General features: G+C 34.9%; 1 protein-coding gene across 1 annotated transcript; it reads right to left on the bottom strand.

The window, feature by feature from the left end:
• Positions 1 to 43: 43 nt before the first annotated feature.
• LOC144250642 (uncharacterized) lies at positions 44 to 6,851 on the bottom strand. The gene is given in 4 exon segments (XM_077793536.1): positions 44 to 1,145; positions 1,464 to 1,505; positions 5,325 to 5,462; positions 6,838 to 6,851. Coding segments are annotated over 4 exon segments (1,296 nt in total).
• Positions 6,852 to 13,102: the final 6,251 nt, after the last annotated feature.

Below are 13,102 nucleotides of genomic sequence, written 5' to 3'. Positions count from 1 at the left end.
CAGTATAAAATCTATAAAGTTTAGTAAGATGTGATCTTCAATATTAAAAGCTTTGCCATTCTTCACATTTATAGGACTTCTCTCTAGTATGGGTTCTCTGGTGTCGAGTAAGTGATGATCGTTGATTAAAAGCTTTGCCACATTCTTTACATTTGTAGGGCTTCTCTCCAGTGTGAATTCGCTGGTGCTGAGTAAGTGATGATATGTGATTAAAACTCTTGCCACACTCTTTACACTTGTAGGGCTTCTCTCCAGTGTGGATTCGCTGGTGATGAGTAAGTGATGATTTTTGACTGAAAGTTTTGCCACACACCGTACATTTGTAGGGCTTCTCTCCAGTGTGGATTCTCAGGTGCTGAGTAAGTACTATTTTTTGATTAAAACTTTTGCCACATTCTTTACATTTGTAGGGCTTCTCTCCAGTGTGGATTCGCTGGTGCTGAGTAAGTGATGTTTTGTGATGAAAACTTTTGTCACATTCTTTACACCTGTAGGGCTTCTCTCCAGTGTGGATTCTCAGGTGCCGAGTAAGTACTATTTTTTCATTAAAACTTTTGCCACATTCTTTACATTTGTAGGGCTTCTCTCCAGTGTGTATTCACTGGTGCTGAGTAAGTGATGATTTTTGACTTAAACTCTTGCCACACACTTTACATTTGTAGGGCTTCTCTCCAGTATGAATCCTGTTGTGCCAATTACGCTGTGAGATGCTATTAAAAGCTTTGCCACATTCTTTACATTTGTAGGCCTTCTCTCCAGTGTGGATTCGCTGGTGCTGAATAAGTGATGAATTTTTACTAAAACTCTTGCCACACACTTTACATTTGTAGGGCTTCTCTCCAGTATGAATTCTGTTGTGGCAATCAAGATGTGAGTTTCTATTAAAACTTTTGCCACACACTTTACATTTGTAGGGCTTCTCTCCAGTGTGGATTTGCTGGTGCCGAGTAAGTAATGATTTTTGATTAAAACTCTTGCCACACACGTTACATTTGTAGGGCTTCTCTCCAGTATGAATTCTGTTGTGGCGGTCAAGATTCGAATTTGTATTAAAACTTTTGCCACACACTTTACATTTGTAGGGCTTCTCTCCAGTGTTATTTCTCTGGTGATTTTTAAGGCCTTGTTTTTGACTAAAAGTTTTGCAAAGTTGTTTACATATGTAGGGCATCTCTTCAGTGTGTGTCCACTGGTGACAAATAAGATTGGAGCTTTTATTAGAAGTTTTGTCACATTCTTTGCATTTGCATGGCATATCTCCTGTATGAACACTGTGATGTTGAGTAAAGTTTTTGAGTGTGTTGCATTCTTCATATTTGTAGTTCTTCTCTGCAGAATAAATTTTTGGTGTTGAGTAAGAGTTGAAAAATTTTTAAAGCTTTGCCACACTTTTTACATTTACACGTCTTCAGTATAAATCCTCTGATGCTTAACAAGTTGTAACGTTTCATTAAAAGTTTTTTTCACATTCTTTAAATTTATAGGGTTTATCACTGTCATAGTATCTACTGTGTTTAGAAGATGTTGAGCAAGCCGATGCTTTGATATTTTCTTTAAATGTATAGGGCTCTCATTCTCTATAAATTCTCTTGTATTGAGCAAGCTCTGCACTGTGATTAAGAGCCCTTTCACATACCTTACACTTGTAAGTTTTGTCTTGACTACGAATGCTTGGATGAGTAATAGTTTTTGAGCACTGAATCAAGACTTTCCCACATTTTTCTTCTTGGTAAATTGTTTTTACAATATTACAAGGAGTTTCTCTATATTCATAATTTTTATCACCAATGTAAATATCCTGGTAATTACTCAGGGTAGAGACATGGCTAATGGTGTTACTTATAGCATTATCTATATAGTGCACTTTGCAGAAATCTATATCAGAATTGTCATTGAGCAATAGTGGGGAAGTAGAAACCTTTCTACAATTCTTAATATTGTCCAATTGTTTTGTTGCAGAAAAATGGACATTTTGTAAAGAAACTCTCAAAAGTATCACTTTTAGAAATTTGTCTTAAATATTGTCTCTGTGCAAATGTTTGATGGGAAGTTTGACTCAGTGCTACATTTATGATTGGCTAAGTTATAAACTTATGCATGGACCAGATATTTTTTCAAATTTTCCACATTTCCTTTCAGAGGAAATATAGTCATCAAAAATGGCTGTGGATATATTCTCAACAATATATATATATATATATATATATATATATATATATATATTGTTAAGAATATATATATATCAATACTAACAGGAATACATTAAATAATTTTTCAGATATTAATTGTTTATGGTGTATTTTGGCTATAAAATTTTTATTGCAAATACAGACTACTGATTGGCTTTGTCCATTATAATATGATTTTTAAACTTTACTCTCACCTATATTTTCCCATTGTTTCCTTAGTTGTAAATAGTCAAGGTCACACTTTCCATATCTTGTCTCTCTCTCTTTTATTCCCTGCTCTGTTAAAATTTCTCGAGGATGATGAGAATTCATGGCTGAAATAAATAAAAAATAAATAAAAAACCATCATGTTTACTTACTGTACTGGGCTGAGTATATTTTGCACACATAGAAAACTACAGCAATTAAGGAACATCAGCAGGGCAGTGGATTATTAAATCTAAGTCCATTGTTACGGTCAAAATATACATGAATCAAAGAAAAATCTACACATAAAAATACATTGAGAAATTTTCATATCATCTTACTGTTCAGAGTATCCAAGATGCGTACATTACTGTGAAGAGTAATACAGTATAGGAAAATACATTGTGTTACACAATGCCTTTCCTCCTTCACAATATATTTTAAAAATTTACCAACTTTCTTCTGCTTCATTAAAAAAATATAAAACATGCAAATATTTGGGGACTGTTCAAAAAAGGGGTTCCTGCTTACCACCAGGAAAAAACACAGCTAAGTCAACTGTAAGAAAAGTTATGAATTCATCCAAGGGAATAGTAAATTATCATTTAAATGAAGTTTACTGAACTAAACCAACACAAAAAAACAGAATAAAAATTAGTCAAGAATTGTTAATAGTAATAAGCAGAAGATGTGTGTTGAAAGAATTTCTTTAGAAAATGTCTGAAAGTGTCAAGGAGGACACAGCAACATAGGAGGTTGAGCCAGAAGGATCAAAATTTCAAGGCCAGCCAAAGTAAAATGAAAAAAAAAATGAAAAGTGGCAAAGAATCCTTAAGTTTTCTTTCTAGTACTAATAAACACATCTCAGAAAATAGGAAAAATAAAATATCCAAGCAACTCAATTATCACCAAGTTGTAAAGACTCAAAGAAGGTATTCAACTAAGTTTTTAAACTCAGGATATTGAGAGCATCCAAGAGAAAAAGATGGGTCACCTAGAAATGTGTAACTATATAATTGTGAAATCCTTAGTTGAACCTTCACAACACAGAAAGGAATTCAGGGCTATTTTCAAAAAATGAAAGAATAAAATTATCAACCAAGACATTATATTCACAGTTACTATATTTCAAAAGAGAAGGAAAATAATGACTTTAAAGATATAAAAATGCACACACTACTCATCAACACTAGGTGCTCTCCACAAGTACGAAAGGTAATCCTTCATACTACAATGTAAATGTGCCCAGCAACACAAGTCATATGAAATTTTAAACATGTCTTGGCACAAACAATTGTATTGTATTGTAATGATGGTTCACAAAATATGTAATTTTGCAATAGAATTTGAAAGAAAAAGCATAAAAACAAAAGTGTAAATAGGCATATATATCTGTAACAATATAATTTTGAAAAGACACATAAATATATTCAATTTTTTAATAAAGTGAAGTCAAGTTGAAACTCATACAAAGTATGCTAAGGAGATAATTCAGTTTTAAGATTTTTTTGTTGCCAAATGCAAGATTACAAAATTCTGATCAAAACAAACCTTGGCTATCTGAATTAACTCTAAAAATTATAACTGTTGGTAGTCCGCAGAATACTCTAAATCTAAAAGCACACACATACACGGAAAGCAAGAGGATATAAGAAGGACACATACAAAAGTGACCGAACACAATCTGGGCTGTCTAAATTATTGTACACAAAACATTGTTTAAGACAGTAATAGGACATAGAAGACGTTTTAAATTTAAAAATAACCTTTGAAAAGAGGCAAATAGAGAAAAGGAACCTTTCCCTAGGTTCTGAATTAAGAGTAAATACATTCACAACAAACATCCTACTTTCTAAACACACAAAGAAAACATTGAGAGAGTTGAATGTAAACCATGAATCACTGTCATACTAAAAGACATCAATCCCTACTTACTGAAAAGGGAAATAGAGTGAAGCAAAATGGTAATTGCAAAGCATAAGACTTTGAAAATATTTTGAAAATATTGTAGATTTATAGAATCCCTGTTCTTAATCACAAATGGGATATTATGCTGGGTAGACCATTTTTATGTATTAAAAAAAGTTTAATAAATATTTAAGTGATAGTTATTTTTTAACCAACATGGAATAAATATTTGAAGTCAAAAGTGGTAGGGATTTTCAAAAATCACTCAATATGTGTCAGTTGATTGAACACTCTTGGGCATGCTGTTGTTCAAGAATTGAGAAAGATAAAAATTAAAAGATGTTTATACTACTTAAAGTTAACTAGAGACTCTCCGACAGATTGCAACATCAAAACAGGTGTGTGTCACTCAGCTCACCCCCCAGACATCGGGGAATTCGCATAAAATCTCTCCTAGGCTTTCCGTGGGAGGGAGTATCAGAGTGAGCCTGCATAAAGACTATGGGAAAACTAGAGACACCTGACCTTCAACCCCTCCTCCCATCAGCAGCCAAAATGAAACCTGGCTAGCCAGCACTGGGGGAGGGGCAAGCAGAAAAAATCAAAGTGATAGAGTGCCCAGGATCCCAATAGCCAACAGCAGGACCCTGGAGATCCAAGCCGACTGATTCGCGCGGCCTGCCCCGTGGCTACAGAAGGCGTGGCACCGCAGAGAAGCAATTAATTAGCAAGCAGGGAGAAAAGTGGCTGCGAGTTGGTGCAATCCCGCCAGCCAAGCCAGCACTGACCCTCGGGCTGAGTAAGGGATTTCAGAGGGGGAAGGTAGCAGTACAGTCCCATCCCCCACAACAGAAACAAAACAATAGAGTGCCGGGTTCCCAATAGTCACCCTCCACACCCAACAAACGGCAGGCCCAGAGTAGAGTTTGAACTGCCGAGAGCCATCACTCAGGGGAAATCTGGTCTAGCAGGAGAAACCAAGACTAGCAGGAGAAACCAGGAGACTAGAGGCAAGGCCCTCGCGACTGGGCGGCTGGAAACCGAAGGCCCACCGGCGACAGTTCACCCACTGCCTGCGTAACTGGGCAGTAGGAGAACGCCGCCCACAGGCGACCGATCACCCGCCAGCGGCCTGTGATACTGGGCGGCTGGAGACCGCCCGCCTGCCGAGACCGGGAACTGAAATCAAACAGAGATAGTCCAGTCACACCCCCCCATTAGGACACCCCGGCAAGGAGCCTGGGGCCCGCCATAGCAGAGTAGTGTCGTCACTAGAGCTCGGACATCAGAATTCCTTCCCAGCGGAATCCATGTTAGCAGGCATAGTTTAACAACTCAAAGGAGAGACATCAGAGTAATACAGAACCAAAACAAAGCTATAGAAGAGAGCAGAAACACGACAATCAAAAAGAGCTGGAAAGTAACGTGGACAACATGAGAAAACAAGGGAAAAAAGGAGTACAAACAATGCAAGACAACTTAATTCTACAGGAGGACATAGAAACATCAGAAGCAGGGATAGGGAAAGAACTCAAGGCATACCTAACTCAAATGGAAAGGAATATTAGAGAAGACGTGAGACAGCAAGTCCAAGAAATAAATGTATATTTTGAAAATGAATTAAACAAACAAATTCAAATGGCAAAGAACGAGCTCTACCAGAAGATAGAGATCTTAAAAAAAAATCAAACAATAATAATAGAATTGCAGGAAACTATAAACCAAATTAAAAATTCAAACGAGAATATTACAAATAGACTTGATCAAGTAGAAGTCAGAACATCAGATAATGAAGACAAGGTTTATCAATTTGAAAAGAGTATAGTCAACACAGAAAAGATGCTTAAATCCCACGAGCAATCTATTCAAGAGATATGGGATGTCATAAAAAAACCAAATTTGAGAGTCATCGGGATAGATGAAGGCACAGAGATTCAAACCAAAGGAATGGACAGCATATTAAATGAAATAATTGTAGAAAACTTCCCAGAGATGAAAGATAGAATGGATTGCCAAATCCTGGAAGCCTACAGGACCCCAAACATTCAAAACCATAATAGACCAACTCCAAGACACATAATAATGAAGATAGCTAACATACAAAACAAGGAGAGAATATTAAAAGCTAAGAGAGAAAAGAGGCAGATTACATTCAGAGGTAAACCAATTTGGTTAACGACTGATTTCTCATCACAGACTTTGAAAGCGAGAAGATCCTGGAACAATATATTTCAAACGCTGAAAAATAACGGATTCCAACCAAGAATACTGTATCCAACAAAATTGAGCTTCAGATTTGACAACGAAATTAAAATCTTTCATGATAAACAAAAGCAAGAAAACCAGCACTGCAAAATATTTTGAGCAAAATACTACAAGAAGACGAATTGAAAAATAGTGCCCAAAACCAATAGCAGGAGGTATCTCAGTAAAGGGGGAGGAAAATAACCAAAAAGTAAAACTAGCCAAACTAAAATAAATAAATAAAGAAGCATGACTGAAAGTACAAATCATATCTCAATTGTAACCTTAAATGTTACTGGCCTAAACTCACCTATCAAGAGACATAGGCTAGTAACCTGGATCAAAAAAATAAATCCAAGAATATGCTGCCTTCAGGAGACTCATATGATAGGAAAAGACATACACAGGCTGAAGGTGAAAGGTTGGGAACAATCATACCACTCACATGGCCCTCAGAAGCAAGCAGGAGTGGCCATACTCATATCAAATAAAATCAACTTCAAACCTAAGTTAATCAAGAAGGATAAAGAAGGGCACTATATACTGTTAAAAGGAACCATCCACCAACAAGACATAACAATTATCAATTTGTATGCACCAAACAATGGAGCTGCAACATTCATAAAACAAACCCTCCTCAAGTTCAAGAGTCAAATAGACACAATAATTATGGGTGACTTCAACACACCGCTCTCGCCATTAGACAGATCCTCTAGACAAAAACTGAATAAAGAAACTATAGAACTCAACAGCACAATCAACAACCTAGACTTAACCGACATATATAGAATATATCAACCATCATCAAGTGGATACACGTTCTTCTCAGCAGCACATGGATCCTACTCAAAGATAGACCATATATTATGCCATAAGGCAACTCTTAGTAAATATAAAGGCGTGGAGATAATACCATGCACCATATCTGACCATAATGGAATGAAATTGGAAATCAATGATAAAAGAAGGAAGGAAAACCCTACACCACATGGAAAATAAACAATATGTTATTGAATGATCAATGGGTTACAGAAGACATAAAGGAGGAGATGAAAAAATTCTTAGAGTCAAATGATAATACAGACACAACATACCAGAATCTATGGGACACAATGAAAGCAGTTTTAAGAGGGAAATTCATTTCTTGGAGTTCTTTCCTCAAAAAAAGAAAAAAACCAACAAATAAATAAACTCACACTACGCCTCAAAAATCTAGAAAAGGAAGAGCAAAACAACAGCAAATGTAGCAGAAGACAAGAAATAATTAAAATTAGAGCAGAAATCAACGAAATTGAAACAAAAAAAATAAACATTGAAAAAATAGATAAAACTAAAAGTTGGTTCTTTGAAAGAATAAATAAGATAGACAAGCCCTTAGCCATGCTAACGAAAAGAAGAAGAGAGAGAACTCAAATTACTAACATACGGGATGAAAAAGGCAATATCACAACAGACACTACAGAAATAAAGAAGATAATTAGAAAATATTTTGAAACCCTATATTCCAATAAAATAGAAGATAGTGAAGATATAGATAAATTTCTTAAAGCATATGATTTACCCAGATTGTGACAGGAAGACACACACAATTTAAACAGACCAATAACAAAGGAAGAAATAGAAGAAGCCATCAAAAGACTACCAACCAAGAAAAGCCCTGGACCGGATGGGTATACAGCAGAGTTCTACAAAACATTCAAAGAAGAATTAATACCAATACTTTTCAAGCTATTTCAAGAAATAGAAAAAGAAGGAGCTCTTCCAAATTCATTCTATGAGGCCAACATCACTTTGATCCCAAAACTAGACAAAGATACTTCAAAGAAAGAAAACTACAGACCAATATCTCTAATGAACTTGGATGCAAAAATTCTCAATAAAATTCTGGCGAATCGAATACAAAAACATATCAGAAAACTTGTGCACCATAATCAAGTAGGATTCATCCCTGGGATGCAAGGCTGGATCAATATACTGAAATCAATAAATGCTATTCACCACATCAATAGACTTAAAGACAAGAACCATATGATCATCTTGATAGATGCAGAAAAAGCAGTTGACAAAGTACAGCATCCCTTTATGTTCAAAACACTAGAAAAACTAGGGATAACAGGAACTTACCTCAACATTGTAAAAGCTATATATGCTAAACCTCAGGCTAGCATCATCCTAAATGGAGAAAAATTGAAGGCATTCCCTCTAAAATCTGGAACAAGACAGGGGTGTCCTCTATCACCACTTCTATTCAATTTAGTTCTCGAAGTACTAGCCAGAGCAATTAGACAGACAAAAGAAATTAAAGGCATAAAAATAGGAAAAGAAGAAATTAAACTATCACTATTTGTGGATGACATGATAATATACTTAACAGACCCAAAAGGGTCTACAAATAAGCTGCTAGAGTTAATAAATAAATTCAGCAAAGTGGCCGGTTATAAAATCAACACGCATAAATCAAAGGCATTCCTGTATATCAGCCACAAAACTTCTGAAATGGAAATAAGGAAAACCACCCCATTCACAATATCCTCAAAGAAAATAAGATACTTGGGAATCAACCTAACAAAAGAGGTGAAAGATTTATACAATGAAAACTACAGAACCTTAAAGAGAGTTATAGAAGAAGATCTCAGAAGATGGAAAAATGTACCTTGTTCATGGATAGGCAGAACTAACATCATCAAAATGGTGATATTACCCAAAGTTCTCTACAGGTTTAATGGGATGCCAATCAAAATCCCAATGGCATTTCTTGTAGAAATGGTTTAAGTTTTTCCCAATATTAGTATAGAAGTTGATCATCAGAAAACAATTTTCCAACAGTTTCAAGGCAATAAACAATCCATCCATGAGTTCATGACTATTACTGCAAATTCATGGCACCTGCACACTCCAGTTTTTATGACTGCATTTTCCTCAGCTACACAGATCTTAAATTCATCTAATGGCCTGGAGACACACGTGATTAAAACATGTCATTTATTGAGAGAAAATTAGGATGGTGTAGGATTCAAATGTTTAAAATGAATTAAAGCAGATTCTGTTTATCACAGAAAAGTGATAGAATGCAGTTTTTGGTTTTAAATTTCACATGTCTTTTTGTTGTTGAGACAAGGCAATTTTAAAACCCTCCTCCTTTCCTTTGTACCACAGATTTAACCCAGGGCACTTAGTCATTAAACTATATCACCAGCCATTTTGTATATTGGGGAAAAATATTGCTAAGTGACTGAACTTTGGCCTTGCAATCCTCTGACTCCTGAGCCAATGTGATTGCAGGCATTCAGCTACATCTAATACAATTTTTAAGTTATTTTTCATGAGAATATAGATCAATTTAAGCCTATACTGTAAAAATATTTATATTATATTTGACTTACATAAAATAAATTCATAAGAATTGGCATATGACATTTATATATAGATCTCACCAAAAATTACTAAGGCCTAGTGATTAAATGTGAACCCCAAAATATTTGGGGAGTACCAGGGATTAAACTCATGGGAACTCAACCATTGAGCCACATCCTCACTCCTATTTTGTATTTAATTTAGAGACAGCATCTCACCAAGTTGCTCAGGGCCTTGCTGTTGGTGGATTTGAACTTGGCACTCTCCTGTTTTAGCCTTACAAAGCACTGGGATTATAGTTTACAATTTTTAAATTTATATTCTTTTTTCTGGATATACCATGGGAGACTGTCTATTTCTAGTGATTTTCATATTTCACAAATCCTGTATGTTTGCACTCATATGTTGAAGCTGAGAATGTTGATCACAAAGAACCACAAAAGAGAAAAGTTTTTTTTTTTTATATCTGTTACAGGAGACAGTTGGCAAGGAGTGTCAAAAAGCAGTTAAGAGGGAAAAGTAAGTCTTAGGTTTTATAGCACATAGTTTGAAATGTATAAGTAATTATTAGACTGTGGACATTCTAAAAAGAGTTCACACATTTCAAACATCAAAATGATATTTTAGAAGGTATAAATTGCACTAATTTGAACACTACACATATTCAATTAAAATGTTGGATTTTATATGTAGATAGCAATTAAAAATTAAAGAATAATTAACACTTCAATTCAAGTAGCAAAAATAAACAAGGATGGCTGGAAATACAAACCATGTCTCAATAGTAAACTTAAATGTTAGTGTCTTAACACACCAATCAAAAGACATAGGCTAGGAGCCTGGATTTAAAAAATTTCAACAATATTCTGCCTCCAGGAGACTCAGAAAATGACAGACAGAAGGTGAAAGATTGGGAAAAAACAAGCCACTTAAATGAACCTTGAAAGCAAGCAGGAGTATCCATACTTATATTAAATAAAGTAGACTTCAAGCCAAAGTTAATCAAAATAGATAAAGAAGAACATCTCATGCTGCCCAAGGGACCCATACACCAACAAGACATAACATTCATAAATGTATATGCCCCAAACAATGGCACACCTATGTTCAAACAAACTCTTCTCAAGTTCAAGAGTGAAATTGACCACAACATGATCTGGGATGACTTTAACATACCTCTCTCACCACTGGATAGATCCTCCAAACAAAATTTGAATAAAGAAACTATAGAGCTCAATAACACAATTAATAACTTAACTGACATATATAGAATATATATCAGAGTGGAGGAGGAAGCTCTGAACCATGCCAGGCCAAAGGGAGGAGGAAGTCCGGCTCCACCCTCTGCACTAGTCTGGAGGAAGCGTATCATCCCTTAAAACCCCAATCAAACTTTTAATCATTGAATATTAACAGTTTTCCCATTTCATTTCCATGATCTTTTTTGCATTTTACTTTCATCTTTACTTTTTACTTTGAAGTGAAAAATTCTTTTGTTAATACATTCATTCAGATTACTTTTCCTATATTTGTCATTTTAACACTGCTCATTGCTACTGTATATAATTTAAATGATTTAATGTTGACCATTTAACACATGACATTATTGAACTTATTCTTATGTTTCATTAGTTCATGGAAATTGATCAGAAACGTTATAGAAATAATAGTATTATCTGCATATGGTATTTGGTTTTTGATGAAAATCCCAATTAATATTCTCAAACAATATTTAGAAGTCAGGAAAGCAAACATTTTTTTTCTTTTTCTAAAACTAGATTGTGAAACACTTCAGTTCACACCTTTAAATATGAAAACAGTTCATAGCTGCCGTTAAGTGGATTGAAAAAGAATTTTCCTCTGGTCATAATTGGCCATAGGTTTTACAGTTATTTGATAAGTGATGTGCCAGAGCTTTGCTCTATCAAAATGATTTTTGGAAACTTCCCAAATGACAATGTCCCTCTTGGTCATGAAGTCCAATCATTCTTTTTGTTGTTGTTCTCAGTTTCCTAGGGGTTTTGAATATCTGCATCAACATCTATAAAAAGATGGTCTGCAATTTCCATTCTTATGCTGTGTTAGCTGATATTTCTGGTCTTACAGAAAGAATTAGTCAAATTTCTTCTTCTACATTTAGACGTGATAGTGAATTATTGTTACTGATCCTTATTACATGTTTCATAGAAATCATCCATGAAGGCTCCTTTTTAAAAATGTAATTACTGTTTGGTTTTTTGGTGGGTCAGTTTTTAGAGCTGGGTTTTTGCCAGGTTGGCCTCAAGTTCCTTAGCCTAAATCCTCCTCCTGCTGTGGCCTCGAGGTAGTGAAGACTAGTGGAATGTGCTCCCATATCAGCATAACTGCAAGTATTTTTTGAGCAGTTGTAAAGTTAAATGTTGATTTGTAGGTCTATTTTATATTTCTTCACATCTGGGTCTACTAATGTATTTATTGATTTCTGAAGTAATTTTCAAAGTTGATGATTATCTAGCAATTTATCTATATTTTGTTGTTTTCCAGGCTCGACACTTTCTTGGCAATTAAGATGGAATAATGAGGAAGCATAATGTGGGAAAATGAGAACCTGGCATTTTGCTAATTGATCTCAAGATACCCTGTGAAGAATGGAGAGAGGGCACACATAATCCTGTGAGACAAATAAAGCAGAAAAGCTAAATTATCAGTTTATGTAGCCTAATATGTGATCTCGAGTAACTTTCATATGTCTTTACACACTTTTTTAATTTTTAGGGCAAAATCTCAGAATTTTACCATATTTAAATTAGGTTATGAGAGGTTTATATTAAATTTTGGTGAGTTGTGTAAGTTTCTTATATTTTGGATATTGAACCTTTTCAGACATGGGGCTAGAATCTATTTTCTTTAACCCAGTCTACTTTTACATTTCATTGATTGATTCCTTTGCTGTATAGAAGCATTTTTAGCTTTATATAGTCTCAGCTGTCTTTCCTTGCACAGTCTCTACATTTCTATCTAAACCTATTGCCAATACCAATGGCAAAAAAAAAATTCTCATTTTCTTCTGGAATTTTTATGCTTTCAGGTTATATCACAATGAGATATAACCACACGCTTGTGGACTCAATCCTCAAAATGTTGGTAGGTAACACATACTGCAGAGGATATGCAGAAAAGGAAACATTTGGACATCCTTGCCAGGAATATAAATTTGAGTAGACATTAAAAAAATATAAGGG

The sequence above is a fragment of the Urocitellus parryii genome, chromosome 16 (genome assembly GCF_045843805.1).
Source record: "Urocitellus parryii isolate mUroPar1 chromosome 16, mUroPar1.hap1, whole genome shotgun sequence".
Lineage (NCBI taxonomy): Eukaryota > Metazoa > Chordata > Mammalia > Rodentia > Sciuridae > Urocitellus > Urocitellus parryii.
This window is presented reverse-complemented; position numbering and strand designations above follow the sequence as displayed.